The sequence below is a fragment of the Psittacula echo genome (genome assembly GCF_963264785.1).
Source record: "Psittacula echo genome assembly, chromosome: 3".
Lineage (NCBI taxonomy): Eukaryota > Metazoa > Chordata > Aves > Psittaciformes > Psittacidae > Psittacula > Psittacula echo.
The window spans coordinates 56,001,708-56,023,374 of NC_137736.1; the positions used below are offsets into that span (position 1 = coordinate 56,001,708).

The window sequence follows — 21,667 nt, forward strand, 5'->3', positions numbered from 1 at the left end:
AGCTGCCCTGGCTGTCCCGCTCACTGCCTGCCTGCCCAGGCCCACCGACCGTACCCCAGATCCGGTGCTCCATCACCTCGCTCTCTGCCTGCGCGAGATACACCGTTTCTGCCAGATACGAGCTACTGAATTGTGCTCTGCCAAGCAGGGCACAAAGCTGTCACAGAAAACGCTTCGGAAAGCCACCCTTATGGGAAAAGACAGTGCGAACAACGGCGATCTTGACCGCGCGCTGCTGGGCCGGTCGCCGGCACGGGAGAGGCCTCTCGCCCTTCAGAGGCGGCGCCCGCGGACCAGCAGAAAACGAAGCCCCTTCCGACACGGCGCTGCGCCACTGGCGCCGCAGAGGCGGGAGCCGCCTAAAAGCGACCCAGCCCCTCCCGCCCCGGCGCCGAGTCCCCGCCCCCGGGGCGGTGCGGCCAATGGGGGGTCGGGGGGCGGGGCCGACGGGGCCCGGCATTTAGCCCATGCGCGGGGGCGGTCCCGCCTTTTCTGCTTGAGCGGCAGTGGAGTTTCATTCCCGGCGGCTCCGGCGCGGCGCGAACATGGCGGACCAGGCCATCTCCTTTCTCAAGGACTTTCTGGCGGGCGGCGTTGCCGCCGCCATCAGCAAGACTGCTGTGGCACCCATCGAGCGGGTCAAGCTCCTGCTCCAGGTCAGCGGCGCGGCCGAGCCCGGCGGGAGCGGGGAGCCGCAGGCAGCCGTTCAGTTTTCTCCGCAGTCCCCCTCCAAGGCCCAGGCGTGCCGGGCCGGGGCAGAGGGAACGGAGTAGGGCGGGAAAGGCGGACCATGCGGAACAAAGGGCTTGCGCGGGGTCGGGGCCCGGTGGCGGGAGGTCACGTGTGCTGCGGGTGCCCGCGGCCGCGGTAGGGAAGCCGGTTCCGCTATGCAGGGCGCGGCGTTGCGGCGGGGTGGGGAGGGGAGAGGCGGTGAGGGGGCGGCTCCCGGTGTCACTTCCTGCCGTGCCGCGCCTGGCGCCGAGGCTGGCAGCGCGACGCCATCTTGGTGACCTTGACGTGACGGAGCGGCAGGCAGCTCATTGGTCCGGCGGCGGGGAGGGGCCTCGCGTGCCTCTTGGGCGGGGTGCGGCCTAGTGGCCCAAGGTGATTCCCGCGACCTTCGTCGCGGTCGCCGGCAAGAGTGACCTTGGGGAGGGACGGGACACGGACACACGGCATGGCCGCAGGCCCTGTCGATCCCCTTCTCGTGCCCGCTGGAAGTCATCTTGGCGCAGTGCGGGTCGCTGAGGCGCCCCTGCGGCCCAGCCACGTCAGTGAGTGTTGCCGGCTCTAGGTAGTGCCGGCCTTCACCCACCTGCCCTGTGCTCCTCACGGTCTGTTGTTGGAAAGTCTTGAGTTTTGGAGAAGCCGGGAAGCAATTTTAAGGCTTTTTCTATTAGAATTATGGGGTTTCTATACCCATGGTTCCTCATGGAACCATGTCTTCATGTACCTTTTCTGTGTCACATACGTTTACATGTGTGTAAGCCTAGGCTTTTAATTCCTGGGAATTAAGCTAATTGCTGAGTTCCTTGTTCTTCACAAAATATGAGTAAATGACAATTCATCTTGGCGTTAAGGTTCAGACTGACCAACGAGCTTTTGCTTGGAGGTTTGCTGTCACAGCTGGTTTACTGTGGATAACAGAGGCTTAATCTGTGCACAGCTGCTGTCAGGCATTCAAGCTTAACATCAATTCATTTATAGTAGAAGCAGACTTACGCATAGCTGTAGTGCCTGCCTGTCAAGGCATACAGTCAAAATATCTGTTTTCATTTGCAGGTACAACATGCAAGTAAACAGATTGCTGCTGATAAGCAGTACAAGGGTATCATCGATTGTGTAGTGCGTATTCCAAAGGAGCAAGGAGTGCTGTCTTTCTGGCGGGGAAACCTGGCCAATGTCATCAGATACTTCCCAACTCAAGCTCTCAACTTTGCCTTTAAGGATAAGTATAAGCAGGTGTTCTTGGGAGGTGTAGACAAGCACACTCAATTCTGGAGATATTTTGCTGGTAACCTGGCTTCTGGTGGTGCAGCTGGAGCCACTTCCCTCTGCTTTGTCTACCCCTTGGATTTTGCAAGAACCCGTTTGGCTGCTGATGTTGGAAAAGCTGGTGCAGACAGAGAATTTTCTGGTCTAGGGGACTGTCTAGTCAAAATTACCAAGTCTGATGGTGTGCGTGGCTTGTACCAAGGGTTCAATGTGTCTGTCCAAGGCATCATCATCTATAGAGCTGCCTACTTTGGGATCTATGATACAGCAAAAGGTAATGTTTCAGAGGGGATCAGATAAACCTGTTTTCAGAATTGTAGTGTCTGTGTCTGTTGCTGGATGTTACTCTGTGTCTGTACTAGCTATGTGGAGGTGGAGGGGGGATATTGGTGCCAGCTGCAGTGACACTGCAGTGTTGAAGGCAAAATTTCAGCATGTGTCAGTAGCAGCAGCCTACTAAGTTATTTTTTTGTTCAGTGCATTATTGTACTCGTATTGGACCAGTTCATGTGTGTTTAGCTGAATGGGTTTGAGAGGTACTTTTATAAAGCGTTTGTTTGTTAAGCTTTGGCATTGGGGCATAAAGGTCATTGGTATACTACCTTATAGTTTAATACATAGGGACAGCGACTCGGTGACATTTCTTTCTAAAAAGAGTAGGGAATCGTTAATTACATCTCATGTCAATCTGAAAAGATTTCTGGTGCTGAATTGTTACCTACTTTGATTACTGAGAAGAAAATCCTCTGAATTTTCTTAAATGTGTTTTATATTGTTTCAGTGTGTGTAAAGTTTAGCAAGTGTTTTGTGATGTCAGAGTATGGCTTTACAATGTTTCATAACATTGGTTCACAGTGAGTGAAGCAGAGGAGAATGTACAAGACAAAAAGTTAATTCCTTGAGTTTTATTGCAGGCATGCTCCCAGATCCCAGAAATACACATATTGTTATCAGTTGGATGATTGCCCAGACGGTGACTGCTGTGGCTGGTGTGGTCTCCTATCCTTTCGATACGGTGCGGCGTAGGATGATGATGCAGTCAGGGCGCAAAGGAGGTAGGCTGTTAATTTATGCAGTTCTGTAAACAGCATTGACAAGGTGAAGTTCTTTTTTCCTAATAGTCATCCCTCAGCACTTAGAATTCCTTGTTCCATAAACCTGATTTAAGCTATATTACATTTAAATGATCTGAGGAAATGCAGTAGAGCTCAACTTGTGGCATTTGTCAGGAATTAGGCTGAGGACTTTTCGTTATAGAAGATGAAATGGGCCAATGTTTGTAATGGCAGATTAAATTAAGGCAGTCAGGGCATGGTATAATTGTTGAAAAGAAGGCTTAGAATTTTTATTTTGTGACTTTGCTTTTAATAACTAGGCAAGCAGATAGAATGCTTTTCTATTGCCTGAACTAAGTATTGTGTTACAGTCTCAAAATGTGCTTTGGGACATAGCAAAGTTGCTAAAGAAGTGAAACAGGGCAGTTGTATCTAATGTGTTTTTAACAATTTTGGGAGTTAAAAATGACTCTGCTCTTTTTCTACAGCTGATATCATGTACTCTGGAACAATTGACTGCTGGAGGAAGATTGCGAGGGATGAGGGAGGAAAGGCGTTCTTCAAGGGTGCATGGTCCAATGTTCTCAGAGGCATGGGGGGTGCTTTTGTGCTTGTGCTGTACGATGAATTCAAGAAAGTCATTTAAACAGCCTAACTAGAATTGGAAATCAAGTTGAGCAGATAATGTAGAATAACTACCATTATGGACCATTGACCTTCAAGAAATTCCTGTGAGTCTTATTTATCGGAGCCAGATGATATTTGTAGATGGGGCTAGAAACTGACATAGAGGACTGATCCATTTTTCAGTAAGATGCATGAAAACACTGAATCTGTCAGTTCAGTGTGGTGAGCCTTTTTTTTTTTTTTCAGGAATGAGTGGTATTGGTTCTGGGTCCAGTTTAGGCAGAAAAAATTGTTTGCCTGTGGACCAGTCCCCAGTTTCAAGTCCCATCTTCTAGGACCATGAAATTGTATTTGAAAGTTCTTGTTAACAAATCTTGTTCTTTTCCAGTTGTACTGAAGCACTATGTACCATTTTGCACAGCTGAACATCTAGCAATTTTGTTCTTAAATTGGGGCATTCTGCTGTAAAACAATAAACATACTCTGTCTGTGTTGAAATTACTACATAAAAGCTTTGGGAAGGCCTCTTTTCTTTGAAAACTTGTTTCAGATAATGGTTCCTCTGGTACACTGCACTCTGTAACAGAACATTTAAAAAAAACTGAATGTGAGAACTTTGGGGGAGGGGAAGCATGGGTTATACTAAAAGAAACCAGTCCCATTCTTTGTGCCTGATAGTGTGTGATGGACTGCTGCAAGTGGCTTTTTGCATGATTCCTAAAAAATGGATTTGCAACTCTTCATATGATTTTAAATGGGGTTTCCATTGTAGTGCTGGGAGAACCCAAAGTCTCAAGGACGGTCAATAAGTAGTACTCTTGCCCTTGGTAAAACAGCTTAAACTGACTTTTTTTTTTTTTTCCCCCCTGAATCAATATAGAAAGCAGCATGCTATTCATGCAAAAATCCAGCAACCTAGTAAATGCCTTCGACTCCTGAGTAACTTGTGTATTGTATTGTTGCTGCTATTTGGAAATGCTGATTGTGCCATTTGAGATACTGTTTGGCCTTATCTGTAGCAGTGGTCAGTACCTCTGTGGAAGGTGAATTTAATCTGAAATGAGGCTCATCCCAAGAGGTGATGGAGTGTATGCAGCGGAATAGGTGTGCTTCTGTGTACCTGTTATAATAGATCAAGGTAGGTCAGCCTTCAATACTGATTGGTGTCTAATTCTGGAGATTGTCAGAAGACCAAAATTGGACTGAATGGTTATACTGCTATTCGAGAGAATGTAATACCTATGTGCCGTTCTTCATACGTATATAATCTTACCTTTGTACTTTGTAATCTGCAAAGACATGGTAGGAGGACAAGTAAAAGAAAACAAGGTGTTAATCTTGCAGTGATGCTTTTAAAAACTCCCTATATCTTAAGAAAAACTGTGTTATTGTATGAGTCATTGAAGGCTGGCTGAGCTGTCTTGAGTTCTCTGCATGCCTTCCAAGGTTGCTTTTCAAGATGAAATAATTAGATTAACTGCCTGGCTTTGGCTGATTATTATCTTCCTCACAAACATAATTTAGCTTTTTCCTTTTGCTGTTTCACAAGCACTGCTTCAACATCTTTGTATGTAAGTACATTACACAGCTACATTGTGCACAGGCTAATAGCAAACCTTATGTACCTACTGCAAGTGAGTTTATCCTGTTTGGTAATGGTAGTTCCATTTTGGTGTGGGCAGGTTGCTTGATGCTGACCTTGCCAATCAACTTGCTGGTTCAGTTGTAATTATATTTGGGGGGGTTGGGAGGGAGGGGAAGAGTTTTTGTCTCTATAAATACATTGCTTAGATTTATTTTCTGTATCAGTAGCTTGAAAGGGAGAGGAAATGATAGCATGCATCACACATCCTCACTGTGAGCATACGGTGGCCCAAGTTTTGTGAGGAAGAACCAAACCTGACAATTACTTTAGCAGCCTCTGAAAGGGGGAGATATTTTTTACCCTACCTCCCTTCCACTCCAGACCTAGTTTTTAAGCAGAAGAAATGGGAAAACAAATCAATGCAAGTGGAGACAGGTTTTTTTTTTGGTTTTTTTTTTTTTTTTGAAGCAGAGCTGCAATTTACCTATGCTGTGTGTTCAGCATGTAGTACTTGGTGTTCCTGTTTTTTGGGGGGTGGGGGGGTATATGACTTCCATTCATCATGCAGCAGCAATTTTTCAATGTGTGATTATGCAGCGTGGGAACATGAGGCAAGCAATAAATGAGACTTCTAAAAAAAAGCATTTGTTTTCTGCCTTATTGAAACACTGAAACATACTTATTTTGAATGGAATCTTCAACAGGAAACTATCCAGAAGAAAATAATGGCTTCTGAAGCCTCTTTTAAGGTATTGGAAATGGGGCCTACACCCTTTGAAAGGAGTAAAATGCACTGGTGTGAGAAAATCTTTAAAATAGTTATTAAAACATCACAGATTTTATTCCAGTTCTCACAGCTGTTACACTGCATTATTTTTTTTTATTTTTTTTTTTGAAGACTTGCGTACTGGAGTTCAGTCTATGTTAATACTGCAGAGGAAATACTGAGCACATGAAATGGCTGACTGGCAGCCTAATAGGAATAGCTTTGGCAAGTGTAATTCCCATTTTTGTTTTGCATAAAGCTAATTGCTGTAACAGTTTGTTGCTGGTTGGAAGGTTGAAGGACAATTTGAAACACATTTTGAATAGTTTCTGCTTCAGAAATTACTCTGGGTAAGTAAAAATCATAAGCTGGTAAAAGTAATTACTGTGGCATTCCTAAGCAGTCCTATCATCTTGTGGGAAATTGTTCTCTTCAGAGGAAAGAAGCAGCATGGCAGTGAAGGCAGATATAACGAGTTTCTTCTGTGTTTTTGACGAAAGGCCTTGTTTCGCATGGTGAGGACCATCTTGGCTAAGTTAAAGCAAGTCTTCACAGTAGGTGTTAGAAAAACTGTCAGACATTGTATTTTTGACCAAAGTGAAAATGACAAAGTTTACTGATGATCTCCCATCTTTTACTCTGTTCCATTTTAGGTGGATTTTCATGTTAGTCATGTTAGTAAAAATACTAATTTTTAGTCTGGTTTGAAGTCTCTTTGGCAGGAGCATCCATGATTTTCTCACATGTTGGGGAATCCAGTTGGGGAAGCCAGGTGTGTTCTGTTTTGAAAGTTAGGTCATGTCTTCAACCATAGTTACTTCCTCAGTACAACCTTTTTTGGGTAAAATTACATATTCTGTCTAAAAAGGAAGAAAAGTCTGTAACATGCAGCAAGCTACAGAGTCGCTTGGCAATGGGAGAAGGTTTCTAAATGTTAAATAACACCAGTACCAAAGACGCTTTGTCTTGCTGTTTAACACATAAATGCTTGCAAGGCAGGAGAAAGCAGGTTTAAGGACAGGTTGAGAGAGCTGGCCTTGTTCAGCTTGGAGAAGGCTCAGGGGAGACCTTATAGCAGCTTTCCAGTACCTGAAGGGGGCTCACAAAACTGGAGAGGGGCTTTTTATAACGGCATGTAGTGACAGGGCAAGGGGAATGGCTTTAAACTGAAAGAGGGCAGATTTAGACTAGATATTAGGAAGAAGTTCTTCCCTGTGAGGTTGGTGAGGCACTGGCACAGGTTGCTCAGAGAAGCTGTGGCTGCCCCATCCCTGGCAGTGTTCAAGGCCAGGTTGAATGGGGCTTTGAACAACCTGGTCTAGTTGAAGGTACCCCTGCCCATGGTAGGGGGCTTGGAACTGGATGAGCTTTAAGGTCTCCAACCCTAATTATTCTATGATTAAGTTTTTTTGATGTTTAACATGTATGATCAATACTAGCTATATGTCAGTGGAAGGAAGAAGAAGTTGATTTAAATGGTGGACAGCCTTAACTGGGACAATAGAGAAAATGGCTGACTGACTGGTATTGGCTGGTTTTCCATATGTAGACACTAACTAGACTTGTAGAAAAACCAGTCTGGTTGCTATCATACAGGTTTTTTATATTGGTCAACTTGGAATTCTAAGAGCAAAAGTTTCTCGACAAGATCATAGTATTGCTACAGTATTTGGGGCCTAAAATACCAATGGGAGACATATTCAATTTGTAAATAAGTAGGAGGGATAGTACTGGTGGGGGGGAGCAAGCTAGGTATCATTGTGAGGGTATGTTACAGAACATCAAACCAGGGCACCTTGGTGGGGAATTTTGCCTAAGAAATCTGTGGGATTAGTAAGCACTGCAGGGCTTTGTGGTCAGGGGTTTTTGTGCTACTCTGCCATTCTTTGGGGAAAGAAATGCATGTGCACACATAGTATGTATTGCAAGTTCTTGGAATGCATTTAATTCCAGAAAACAGGAAAAGTAAGTATTGAAAAATAGCTCTGAGTGAGGGTGAGGAAGTGAGCAATCTGAAGAGGCTGCAACTTTTGAAGGGCAGCTTGCTACTTTACTAGCTATTGTTGTTTATTTATATGATGGACTATGGACTGCTGCCACTGTAGCCTTAGCTCTGGTAGCCTGGTATGACATGAGAAATCAGGTATTTATGACTTAAGGTGTATGAGAAAACTCATCCAAGTTGCATCACTACTTGCCTTCTATTAAAGCCAAAGATGGTAGGAGTAAGCAAATAAGTTAGGACAATGTGCTAGTAGATAGGTACAAAAACTGGAGCACTTTAGTAGCAAAGCTTTGAGGATTCTTTGTAAAGGATTGAAGGAAAATTTATGTCACTTTTGAAAGCCTCATTGAAAATGGTTGTTTTGCCCACTGAAATGCAATAAAAAGCTAGCCTGATTTATTGACCTAAAGAGCATCTTTGCTTTAGCCAGCTGATACAAAGCATTTCCTCCTTGTGCAAACGCTATACAAGCTTTTGTTCAAATGGGCAAATTGGAAGAGAAGCATTAATGGTTTGCAGCTTGGTTGTCATATGCATAAAGACTGGAGGAGTTAGTTGCTGTTGGCACTATGCAAGTGTGTAAGATACTGTAAACAGGAAAGTAATAAGGATAAGAAGTAATGGACTTTAGTTGCGGTAAAGCAGACCATTAAAAAAGTTTTTAAAAGTAAGGATAATTAAACATTAGAATAGACTGCACAGGGATGCTACAGAATATTGGTCAGATACAATTAGCACAAAACATCAAAACTGTCATAGCCAATCCTCTGCTGAAGCAAGAAGGAAAGCTAGTTAAGCTGTTGAGACTGCCAACCCTGTTGATTTTCATGATTCAGTGCCACAGGTGTTTTACATGGGAATAAGACAAAATAAATGTTGACATTGCATTATGATCACTGATATTTGAAAATGCTAATGGAAAATGCTTCCTCACTTGGGTTATTTTCAGCGTATGAACAGCAACCTAGCAAAACTACACACAGAAATTGCTGGTCTCAGTAAAAGTGATAACTCTGGTCTTAAAATATGGCTACGAATACATACAGCACTGTACAGACCATTTCTAATTCTAAACCAGCATATTTTGTATGAGAGCAAATTAGTTTTTAATGGACCAAATTCAACACTCATCTTTATATGCCAGTTCTTCTAGTCTTTGGCCTATTGTGGTTTATAGTTAACAACTTTGAATTGAAAAGAAAGCATACCTGGATATCTTCATCAATTGATGCATTAAATTTGTCTCTTGGTTGTGGTATGGGAGAAAATATGCTCTTGAAATTGCAGTACCTTTGAGTAGAAAATGAGATTGTGAAGAAATTAAAAATACTGGTAATATAACTTACACAAATGTTTTGTGTTGTACCTTAAGGACATTTTTTACTTTCAAGATATAACAGCTTTTTCTCTACAAATCACCAAGTGAGGAATAGAATATTTTGAGTGTAGACTGATTGGGTAACTATTATACTAATCACTTGGGTAACTAAAATCTATGTTGTGGCGAGAGTCACAGTAAATACTATTAAACAATGACTTTGAATAAATTACATGGCATAACTTTCTTCCACCACTAAGTGGAAGTTTTATCAAAATAATGACCCATTCATTTGTCCTGATTCTTCCTTGTCTGGTACTGTATGATGCCAGTGGCTTCAAAGTGATGTGGATGTTAAATGCATACAAGTAAGAACAGAAATGTTTTTGCATAATCTGGTGGAATCAATCACTTACTTTAATATCCTTTCCCCCTTTTCACTTGCAATGAATTTGTATGCCAAAGTGCCATTTGCAACAGTACTAGTAGTAATACTTCATTACATTGATAATCAGATCATTTAAATTTGTAGGTAAGAAGGAAGGAGGTAGAAGGAGTGTTTTTCATAAAAGCAATAGCCTATCAATAGTAAACCAATAAGGTTGATTTACCTTTTGAAAAGACAATATTGGAGCAGTGTCACTGAGATTGTTCCAAGTGCTATCAGAAATAAAATCACAAAAGGAAAGTGATCTTTCCCTTGACCTGAAACATCCAAGACAGAGAAATATCTTAGTGTGCTGAAAAGCTACCTTTGTCACTGTCAGCCATGGATGAAAATGTCACCTATTTCTTTTTTTTTTAACAACCTGAAGGATTTCAGCTTGACTTCTTACAGGTATGCTTGATGCATTTCAAACCATTTCAAATATTTTAAATGTAAAGAAAAAAAAAACAGAATAGGAGAAGAAACAGTCACAGAATGAATTACAGAACAAAAGTGGTATAAAAAGACTGTTGAGGAAAGGGTGAAAAGGAAGATGCAGTAGAAAGGGAATGATATTAATGATAAAAACTTAGACTTGAAAGGCAGCCTCAGCTTTGGACCAAATACAAGACTGAGTCTGTCTCAGCCTGTTCCTGTAGGCCTGGCATCTGAGTAACTGCTGCCTTCGCAATCCCAACTAACCAAAGACTTCTATCAGCCTCCCTTGCCACTGTAATGGAGCTTCTCCTATACATTAATAATTTCCACCCAGTTTCTTCCACATGATTGAGTAAGATTTAAGATTTTATTCATATTTTTAAGTGGGAGAAAAGGAGGCGAACATGGTAACACTGAAAAAAAAAATAAAATAATATTTCACAGTCTTACCAAACTCAATGGGTTCACTCCATTCCCCCCAGTTTGAGCTTACGAGACAATTTTTTCCACGTGCTCTGATTTTCAAAATGTACTTTTTTTCTTCATTGTAATTTTGGAATTCATATCTGTTGTTCCTTACCTAAAATCAAAACAATCAGACTGTGCATTTCACCCTGTAAACAAATATTTGTAACATTTGGGTTTAAATTCCTGATGCAGTTTCTACAAAAAACCTAATTTGTATGACTTTAGGTATGTACTAGTTAAACGTTCTTCTCCCCAAATGTAAAACTGTGATAAATGAGTTCTTTGAAGTTTCAAGTTGGATTTTGAAGTTTATTCGGTCTTTATTTTTTTCCCGTGTTCTTTTTTATGTATCCTAAAAATCCCATGACAGAAAGTTGAAACTGGAGAAGTACCCTGTAAATTCACCGTGCATCCTTTACAGGGATTAATCATGCAAATATTCCCTGCATGGTGCCTGTCTTTGCTAAACAGACTTCATGTTTTTGAGACAATACACCAGCAGATATGTACCATCTGGCCTCATGATAATTTCTACAAGATATGGAATTTATCAAGCTTAAGGTGCTTCCAGGGCTGAGAGGACCACTCATTTGTTGTGGAAGACTGAACATCTCTGTGTTCCCTCTGTCTAGCTCTTTGGAACTCCAGTGGTATTTTTATATCAACAAAAAAAGAATGCTTCCAGTTTTTGTTAAGCAAAATATCACATCTGTCATAAGCAAAAGCTATTTGTGAGATAAATGAAAAGTATGAATTTTTGTGAAATGCATTGAAAATTCTGCCTGCTGTAAGGTACCCAATCCAAAAGGGATGTATTAAGTTTACACATGAAAATACCACAGGAATATATTTTCCTGGATTCTCATTGCTATATTGATATAAAAACTATCGTTCTAGAATTAAGTATATTTTATATAATGGTATTTAAATGCTTAAGTGGGCAGAAGCACAAATTTGTATATAAAAATAATACTTACTCTTATAGGAGGATGTTTCTTCTGTTCTTTGGGTTCATCCTGCAAACCAAGGACAAATCTTCATTTTTATTATTTTCTTTTGTTCTCATTTTCTTGCTTATAAAGATCACAAGTAATTTTAAACTGACAAAAAAGTAATCGGATATTCTGCTCCAGTAATGTTCTAGAATGTTGCACTTTATTACAGAGTTTTGGCTTCCTCCCTTCCATTTTAGAATAGGAAGGAAACAGTAATTATTTACATGCCCATGGGCTTATGGGCGTATTAACACTGTGCATTCTTACCCAGCAGAAGTATATCCAATTTACACAAGCAATCAAATCATCCTCCAAATACAGCAGATCTGGAAGCTGTGATTTCACAACAGTTTGATAACATAGGGAAGAAAATTGATGTGAACAATAAATTTACTTTCCTTCCAGTCAAAGTCTCTATTAGACATCTGAGTGATCTGTACACAGGGGCTTCCCCCAAAATATTGTTAAAAGCCTCTTGCACATCCCATACAATCAAAATTTAATTAACAAGAAGCAAACATTGACCTGGATCAAAGAACCTGAAAATTCTGGAAAAAAAAAAGGATAGGTTCAAAAATGAGTGAACAAAACAAACAACTTTTCTGCATTGTACCTCTGGTTAGTTTGAAAGATCATGACTGCTGGGATGCGAGACCAGCAGGGCCGGAGCAGGAGGACATAGCTTATGAGAAAGAAGTTAATAAATAAAGGAAACAGAAGTTTGCAGATTATAGATATGCATGCATGTAAGTATGGTCTCAAATACAAACCAATAAATTGTTTTTACCTTATTTTGTATGCTAATTTCATACTGAAAACACTTTAAGTTTTCCACATGACTTGTAAGGGGTGCTTGCCATGTAATTATGCAACCTCCTGAATCTCCAGTACAATTGACAGTGACATTTAATGGAGGAGTGAGTATTTCTGGAAAGAAATTAAATTATTAATGTAGACATAGAGAGTAATCAGCTACAACTTATCCATTCATAGCAAAATACATCTGAAGTTGAGGCAACTGATGTACAGCTGTGTGCTACTGATGTTAACAAATGTTATCTGGTAAACGGGAGTAAAATACAGTAGCAAAACTTCAGTTGTTGGACACCTGAAGTAACCGACGTTCACGTAAAAAAAAGTATGAAGGATTTTGTGTAACTGCGTAGTATAATCAGCAGAGTTCCATTTTCTTCTGCATCTAAATTTCACATTAACAGTGCAAGTCTTCATAGGAAAAAAGATAGAAGTTTTGGTGCATGTGGTATTGTTCATGTAGAAGACCAAGTCATCTCAATTTGAGTACCTACAATACAGGTGAGATTTCATCACTATTGCCTGTGATACCTGCAAAACACCGCAGAGCAGGTCTGCTTGTCTGAATAGCTCTGGGCTTTACAGCCTCCACCAGCTGCAAGCAGGAGTCAGTCTTGTGCTGTGCATACAGCACACAGGACACCCAGGAGGACCCTGATTTCTCACAGGTCCTGGACCACATCTGTAAACCTTGCGAATGCTTCAAGCGTCTGAGGATGTCTCAAATGACACTAAAGGCATGTTTTTAGGCAGGTGAATCCTGTCCCAGATCTCCATTAGAGCTTTATCACCTATCTCACACATAGGTACCCACATATTTAACTAATGCAGAATTAATTTGCAATTCAACCCTCCCCCCCCCCCCCCCCCCGCTTATAGGACACATAGCTCTTGCAGCTCTCAGAGACACATAGAAATAAGGGATAGAAAAAAATGAGGCCATCAGAAGGGTGGCCTTGAAAGTCTAACCATTGCATTTCATCACTTGGATTTCATGGAAATGTTCACATCACTTGAGCAGTTATTTCAGGGTGCTTTTGACTTCTGCTTGTTTGGGAATATTTGGAACTATATTCTGCCAGCTATCAGGATGAAGTCTGTCATGCAGTGCAGGATCCTACGATGACTACAGACTTTGGTTTATTCTTTTCTCTTCAGAGAAAAATTCCCCATTTCCTTATTTTATAAAACAGTAATAAAATAAAAATGTTCACTTACCAATTTTATATAGTTCGATGTACTCATCATAGAACTGGATCAGGGAGTCTTTGCTAGAGCCGTTCACCAGGAAGTAAGCTTTTTCAGTCTCTATCCTCACATTTTGGAATCTACATCCTGTATTTCTGCCATTTTCATCCTTAATGTAAAGCTCACATTCCATCTCATCGTCATATCTATATACAGCAAGGTATTTTGAATAAACATGGGCAATGTGATGTGTTGAATGAGAATTTGGACTTCCCTAGGCTCAAGCAGACCAACTTACCTTGAATTCTGCCAATAGAGAAAATACTGGGTATCTCCTGGTGCATCCTTGCCTGCCTGCCAAGTGCAGTTCATGAAGGAAATGTTATAAATCACACAGGAGAAGTTTTCAATGGCTGATCCATTTATGCCTACAGAAACAGGAATATCCATGATGAGGAAAAATCGTGACTGCTCCAAGCTGGAGCTAAAAAATTGCTGAGCTAGTTATAGGAAACTTCACAGAAACATTGTTATAAGGCTGCAAAAACTTGTTCATCCTACAGGGAGCAAATTAAGGAATGAAGGATTTCAGTGTTTCTTTTACCCCCAGGACACTGGAAGCAGGCAAATCCTTTACCAAAGCCTAGCATATTATCTTGCATAATATATCTGCATATGCTGGAGTATGAGCCATCCATGTTCACTGCTGTGACAGAAAAGCTTGCCCCATTGTTTAGAGGAGGTGCTTAGGTTAAGCATGAAACCTGAGAGAAAGCTGGACTCTCATGCTATTATAACTGATTCTGAACCCTGAAACCTGTGAGTGAGTAGAGCATTCACACAGGCAAAGGAAGGCACATTGGCGTTTCACACCATCCTTGGTGCTACAGTGAGGTCTTTCTCGTTTTACAGTTAATGCTCAGGAATCCACTCCTGAAGTGTTTACACACAGCTTTTAAAAAGCTGAGACTTTAAAAGTAAAGTTGAGCTTTTTTCTGCCCTCTGATCAAACAGTTGCCTAGCTAGATCTTTCCACTCTGATGTGGGTGACACTGACTTGATCTTTCCCTTTTCTGTAGCACCTTGAAGTGCATTTCTTTGGAAGCTGAGCCGCCTTCTCACTCGTCCTTCAGCCAATTTTCTGCTGCCTGCCGTAACTTCAGTGAAAAGGTGGAGGCTTCCTCTCCTTCTGCCTCTAGCCCCCTCCAGCACTCAGTATTGAAGGCACCCTTGCGGAAGTGGAGGGAATCGCTTGTGGAATCTGCATGCTTGGAGGCTAGGGCCAGCTGGGGAGGAACAGCAAAAGCAAGAGGGCTTAAGAAGCAGTGTGTCCTGGCTTGTATTTTGAGGGTCACTGTGAGAGCTTTTCCTCTGTCAAGTACCCAGAAGAGATGAGTAGGGAGTACTTTCCTGCTCAGATATGAGCAAGATGATCTCATCGCCAAGTCTGAAATCCCCCAGTTATGCACAGCTGCAGTAGCACTGATGACTGGGCAGTTTTAATGGAGAGCTACGAGTGGAGAAGGAATGGGAAAACAGGCTGTAGAAACTTTATGTTTGAAATCATGAGCCTAGGATCTGCTTAAACCCCACTTAGATTAGCTCCCACATGGGGCAGGCTCAGAATGTCTTTGTAAACAGTTGCCTCAGCTCAGTGGATGCACGGCAGCTGAAGTAAACTGCGTGCATGCGTTGCATGTGTGTGTATGTGTGAGCACGTGCACATCAGTGCCAGATTAGGAGATTGCTACATTCAGTTTACCCCTATTTGCTTATCACAGGCATTTCTTTTCCTCTCCTCCTCCCATTTTATGGGTTATACTGTTCTCCAGACTGTGCCTTTAGCCAGCTTTGTGGTGTAGCTCCTTACAAACTCACCAAAAGCCCAGCAGAAAAGCATTTAACAAAGAAAGGAGCACTAACATCTTAATTTGTAACAGCTATAACAGCTATTTGAATCCACTTTTAAACCACTGTAATTTAGTGGTATTTTTGAGCCCTAGTATGAAAGAGAATAATGCAATTATCAAAACATTTGTGGTAGTGCATCTCTTGCAGAATTTTGGAAACATTCATAACAGAGCAGATCTGCAAAAAATACTTTTTAACAGAAAATAAAGCAGTTACCTACTGTGTAAGGAACTGTTTTCTTTAAAAGACTGCAAATGGAGAAAGCCTTACCCAGACCATAAACATTACCTCCAGGGATAAAGGTGAAGGTTTTTGAGATGTTTGTGTTTGGCACTTCAATAGTAAGGAATACCCCTTTGTGCAGAGGCAGGTATAGTTCCACTGGAAACCTGCATAGTGGACTATCCACCTGAAAAATAACATTTTGATGTTTTATTTCTCTGTTTTTCCTCTGCTGGTGTTAGATGATGCTTGCTCTGGAAGTACGGAAATGTAGTTTGAAGGCCTAGAATCTCATGTGTACATGTGTGTGGTTTAGGCTCAAGAGCTAACACTCTTTTTTACCACTTGAAGGTGATGTATAATGGTGCTGAGTGATCAAAAGCACAGCTACACAAAAAACTTTGCCACTCAGGAACTGGATGCTACACTAATGTGTAACTATTAGAGAAGCCTAATAGTACCCCAGTAGCATAACAGAAGATGGTTAATAAATAGGGGAACCACAATGGAACTTAATCAAAGGATTAAGCAAAATAGAAGTCCTTGTCAACCTCCCTAGGGGTTGGAAAGTTGTCTATGGCATTGTACTTACAACATTCAATAAAGTTTTAGTGTGATTTTGTAATATGTATTTCTAAATAAGGCATCTGCTTTGCTATGCTAAATAAGCCTTCTCTATCTCTCTTTCTGTCTGCCAAGCTTCCTACTTTTCTCTTTAGATGATGTGGGATTAATTTATAACCAGTGCTAAAGGCATGATCCAATTTACTGGGAAACAAGTGAAGAACTAGAGATAATGAAAATCAATGGCAGTATTTGGGGAATTGATTTTTTATTTGAAGGGTCTCTTTCTCTGGCTCTCTGAGTCTCACTTAGTCTTATAGCCCCTTTTTTCAGCAGCTACATCGCTATTCATAATGCAATGTAGGTACAGTTCAGGCCATTGCTTCCTTTCTATTTTGTTGACAGAACTTCAGTTCTGTATAATGTGCAGGATGTCCTCCTGCAGCAAATGCACTGTGGCACTGGTGGCAGCTTTCCAAAGCCCCTGACAGATCAAGCTGTGGACTGCAAACAATCACTGATCAGATTTTACCTGCAACTGATTAATTTTTCCAAAGTAAGTGAAATCAATAAAAGGTAAAGAAAAAAGTGCAATTATTTATCTCAGTGAATAACAAGTTTACCTCTGTCTGTATACTTTCAATGTCCCTGTCCATGATGGTACATTTGTACTTAGAGAAATTTTTGCTGCTGTCCCAGGTCAGTTCCATTTTTCTCCAGTTCATTTTCACATTTGCAATAGGTGATTCTTGTGCCTCTGCTGAAAGTGTTCCAGAATAAGTTCAGTAAGGATAGACTGTCATTTTTGTTGAATGCAGAGGATAGTATCTATCAGGCTTAAGATGACAACTGCCAGATTAATTGCAAATATCTCTGATAAATGAAGAATTCAACCACATTTCTCAGATTATATCTGCAAAAACATACTTACGCTCTACATACTGGATGTCAGCATGCAAGGGATGAAATAGCATCATATACCACCACATCATGCAAATGAGTCCAAGAGTATCAAACATCTTTTCTTCTCTGGAAAGGGACAATTAAGCCTTCAGGAAAAACAAAAAAACCAAACCAAACCAAACCAAACCCAAAAAAACACACAAAAAAAGGAAAACCATACCAAACCAAAGGAAAAAAAAAAAAAAAAAACCAACAAAAAATCAGACAAAAAACCCCAAACCTCCCACCACCACCCCCCCCCCCCAAAAAAAAAAAAAAAAGCCAAAGTGTATTTTGGTTTCTTCAAAGCTTTTTTTTTTTTTCTCTTTTTTTTCATTGGAAGAGTCAAAATACTGTAGAAAGGTCAAGCAGAGTGCTTCAGGATGTCTGATAGGCACCTCTTCTTTGAAAAAACTGAATAGGGTCACTATTGTCAATTAAAACACAACAGCTTGAGGTAGAGGCCACAGGCTCTCATTATGATACATACACTCACTGTATTTGGTGCAGAGACCATGATTTGACGCACATGATTGACACGCTTGTGAGGCGGGCTGATGCCAACTTATGAAGTTTAACCATGCCAAGTGCAAGGTCCTACACCTGGGTTGGAGCAATCCCAGGCACAGCTACAGGTTGGGCAGAGAAGAGATTCAGAGCAGCCCTGTGGAGAAGGACTTGGGGGTGTTGGTCAATGAGAAAATGAACATGAGCCAGCTTCAGTGTGCGCTTGCAGCCCAGAAAGCCAACTGTATCCTGGGCTGCATCAAGAGGAGCATGACCAGCAGGTCAAAGGAGGTGATCCTGCCCCTCTACTCTGCTCTCGTGAGACCTCACTTGGAGTATTGTGTACAGTTCTGTACTGTACACAATACTCCAAGTGTTTGTATTGTGGAGTATTGTACAGAACTGTACAATACTCAGAGTATTGTGCACAGAGTGTTGTGTACAGTTCAACATAAAAAGGACATGGAACTGTCGGAACAAGTCCAGAGGAGGGCCATGAGGATGATCAGGGGACTGGAGCACCTCCTGTATGAAGACAGGCTGAGGAACTTGGGGCTGTTCAGCCTGGAGAAGAGAAGCTGTGTGTAAACCTCATAGCAGCCTTCCAGTATCTGAAGGGGGCCTATAAGGATGCTGGGAAGGGACTTTTCATGAGGGACTGTAGTGACAGGACAAGGGGTAATGGGTTCAAACTGAAACAGGGGAAGTTTAGATTGGATATAAGGAGGAAGTTCTTTACTGTAAGGGTGGTGAGGCACTGGAATGCTCGGTGAAGTTGTGAATGCTCCATTCCTGGCAGTGTTCAAGGCCAGGTTGGACAGAGCCTTGGGTGACATGGTTTAGTGTGAACCGTCCCTGCCCACAGCAGGGCAGTTGGAACTAGATGATCTTAACGTCCTTTCCAACCCTAACTATTCTATGATTCTATGATCCTATTTAGGATTACTGTTTTCCAACATATATATCCTAACCATACCATCAGAAAGGCAGGTTTTCTTGCTTTGTGACCCTCAGAACATCACTGCAGATTTTCCTAGTCAGTGTTCCAGCTTCTGCTGCAAAGTGACCATTTAGAGTGGCTTTCAACCATTTGTTGAAGGTACCTTTTGTGAAGTGGATGGTTTGTCTTTTGCTTGTGTCAGTGTGTGGATGACTCACTTCTGTGTGAGTAGTCCTTTAAATCCAGCATCACCATCAGGCATGTTCAGAGCCTGTACCTGCTCCTGCCAGCATCTATTAGGAATGCATTGAAAACATCCATGAGTCCTGAACTATCTAAGAAAGCAGGAAGAGAAAGGTCTCAATCTTTGCCAGGTTTTGGCAGGAGTTAAATGCTGACCTGCTTAGCTTTTTTGAATATGGCCAATCTACAATCTTGATTCAAAGTCTTTTGCTGCTGATTTCAAGATTTTATGTAATAACACTTTAATAACCCTTAAAATCATGTTTACAGTAATGCCCTAATCACTTTCCCATTTCTTCTTTTTTGCCTAGAGATAAAGATCAAAGCTGACTGTGGACATACACTTGGTTTTGTGTATGTTATTTACAAATTTCAGCACTATTTTCTATCACCTTTTCTTCTTCTCTTTTCTGACCACAGATCAGCTAAGAACAGCTTTCTGTTCAGAAAAGTACCTTAGGAGGTAGAATATTTATCAGCCTTTCCAAAGGCCATTTAGCACTGGATAACCCTGGATTCAGCTGCTTTTCCGTGTTTCTGAATATCACAAATAGCAGCACTTATCATAATGAAGGAATTTTTCATTTTTATATGTGATCCCTCACTTTTCACCTCTTTTCATGGAAAACTCAATATACTAAAGTATGCCAATCATTAGGTGTAGTTTACTGTATCTCACTGTCAAATAAAATATCTTTTTTCTACACTTTCTTTGTTATTATTGGCTTTGGGTCCAGAAATTGTTGAGTCTTACAGTGAATATTATTAAACTTGTTGCCTAGATTTGAATACATCAACTATGGAGAGAGCATTTTCCTGGCTTTGAAATTCTGAGGAAAATCTCTCTCCTCATTCCCATGGACTACTTAATGGAGGTAGTCCCCTCCAGCCCTGGTCAGCAGGAAAGGGAGCCCCAGGTGCATGCCATATGGCATTTTCTGCTTTTTGCTGTGTGCCCTGGGGGAGGACTTGAGGAAGTGGAATGTTGAGCCCACTTTTAAAATGGAAGCCAGTGTGTGTGTGAACTGAAGGGGAAGGCAGATGCCAAGAAGGGTTCTCCCAAGAAGGGTTCTCTGCTGTTGAGATGGAAGAAGGTGATCAGTGATCGCCCTGATGCAGAAGGACTGGAATCACTTCCCCTGATTATGGTGAATGGACTTCTGGTCTGGCGCTGCAAAGGTCAGACAGTGAATACTTCAACCAGGAATAGAAGGTTTCTGCCTTTGGCCAGGAGGAGGAAAGGGGTGGCTGGGTTTACTGGGCTGTGTGGATTTGAAGGCCTGGTATATCAGACTACAGAAGTATGAGGCTTTGGTACAAACCGGAGCACAGTGTACCCTGGTTCCATTGCTTGCCTATCCTTCTATATTAATTTTCATGGTCATTTCAGAGTGTTGATTTCAGACTGACTCCACTTACAGTGAAAGAAAAAACCCAGCCAGACCTTCCAAGCAAGCTGGAGTCCTGAATATTTCTAGGAGTCACCTCACATTTCATAGAAATTAGCTTGATGTGACCTGTCTGTCATGGTCTCCATGAATCAAGCCAAGACATGACACCATGCTGGGACTGCAACAGACACAGACTCTTCACTGTCACCTGATTCTTATCTGCTTATCTCTTGCAGCATCTATCATCATGCTACTGTAAGGATGTGGCCAGAGCTGCTGGGAAGTGATACAGAAGAATCTTAAGTGCAAATAGCATGGAGGACTGGTCATGAAATACTCTGTGAGATACTGGTCTCAACAGTTATTTCCACTTTCCCATGCTCTCAGTGATCTCCCCAGTAATGCACACAATAACCTTAAGACTTGTTATTCTAGTCTGCTGCTTTTCATATAAGCATACTTTTCTCCATTTTGTGCCATCTGTTAGTTACTCTTAACCTTTTTGCCTTCCTTTCCTTATCCTATCTTCCTTTTTAGGCAATTATTTTCCTATTCTCTGGTAACTGCCTACGTTTCCTTTATAGTATTCGCTTCATTCTTCTTGTCATCTCCCTCTGTCTAATCCCCCTGATGACTCCTCTGCTTTCAAAATATCCCTCACATTTCCTACACATGACAGCAGGCTGAGGAAGTTGGGGCTATTCAGCCTGGAGAACAGAAGCTGCGTGTAAACCTCATAGCAGCCTTCCAGTATCTGAAGGGGGCCTATAAGGATGCTGGGGGGAGACTCTTCATTAGGGACTGTAGTGATAGGACAAGGGGTAACGGGTTCAAACTGAAACAGGGGAGATTTAGGTTAGATACAAGGAAGAAGTTCTTTACTGTGAGGGTGGTGAGGCATGGAATGGGTTGCCCAAGGAAGTTGTGAATGCTCCATCCCTAGCTGTGTTCAATGCCAGGTTGGACAGAGCCTTGGGTGACATGATTTAGTGTGAGGTGTCCCTGCTCACGGCAGGGGGGTTGGAACTTGATGGTCTTAAGGTCCTTTCCAACCCCAGCTATTCTATGATTCTAATTCCATTAAATGCCTACCCAATTTTCATTGTTCATTCATACGGCAGTTTGGGTAGGTAACACTGTGGTGTGAGCACTGTAGATTTTGAGGCGTGGTCTGTGGGGGTGCTGGTGTTCATCTGGGGAGAAATACCCCTACTCATTTTATCCTTTTATGGATATCTGTTTGTTAGGGACATTGGAATGTGTTTAG

The 21,667-nt window shown here is 41.7% G+C and overlaps 2 protein-coding genes across 2 annotated transcripts; one reads left to right on the forward strand and one right to left on the reverse strand.

The window, feature by feature from the left end:
- The first annotated feature begins 509 nt into the window (after positions 1–509).
- Positions 510–4,188, forward strand: SLC25A6 (solute carrier family 25 member 6). The gene is made up of 4 exons (XM_080614348.1): positions 510–656; positions 1,783–2,269; positions 2,910–3,050; positions 3,539–4,188. Exons 1-4 carry the CDS (start codon positions 546–548, stop codon positions 3,694–3,696), a joined length of 897 nt encoding a protein of 298 aa, XP_080470474.1. The 5' UTR covers positions 510–545; the 3' UTR covers positions 3,697–4,188.
- Positions 4,189–4,333: 145 nt separating this feature from the next.
- LOC308219426 (granulocyte-macrophage colony-stimulating factor receptor subunit alpha-like) lies at positions 4,334–17,802 on the reverse strand. The gene is made up of 11 exons (XM_080614347.1): positions 17,309–17,802; positions 17,001–17,137; positions 15,880–16,000; positions 13,979–14,108; positions 13,711–13,886; positions 12,467–12,606; positions 11,662–11,700; positions 10,667–10,796; positions 9,963–10,056; positions 9,242–9,323; positions 4,334–6,888 (listed from the first exon to the last, which is right to left on the reverse strand). The coding sequence occupies exons 1-11, from the start codon at positions 17,394–17,396 to the stop codon at positions 6,820–6,822; spliced, it is 1,206 nt and encodes a 401-aa protein (XP_080470473.1). The 5' UTR covers positions 17,397–17,802; the 3' UTR covers positions 4,334–6,819.
- Between the last annotated feature and the right edge of the window lie 3,865 nt (positions 17,803–21,667).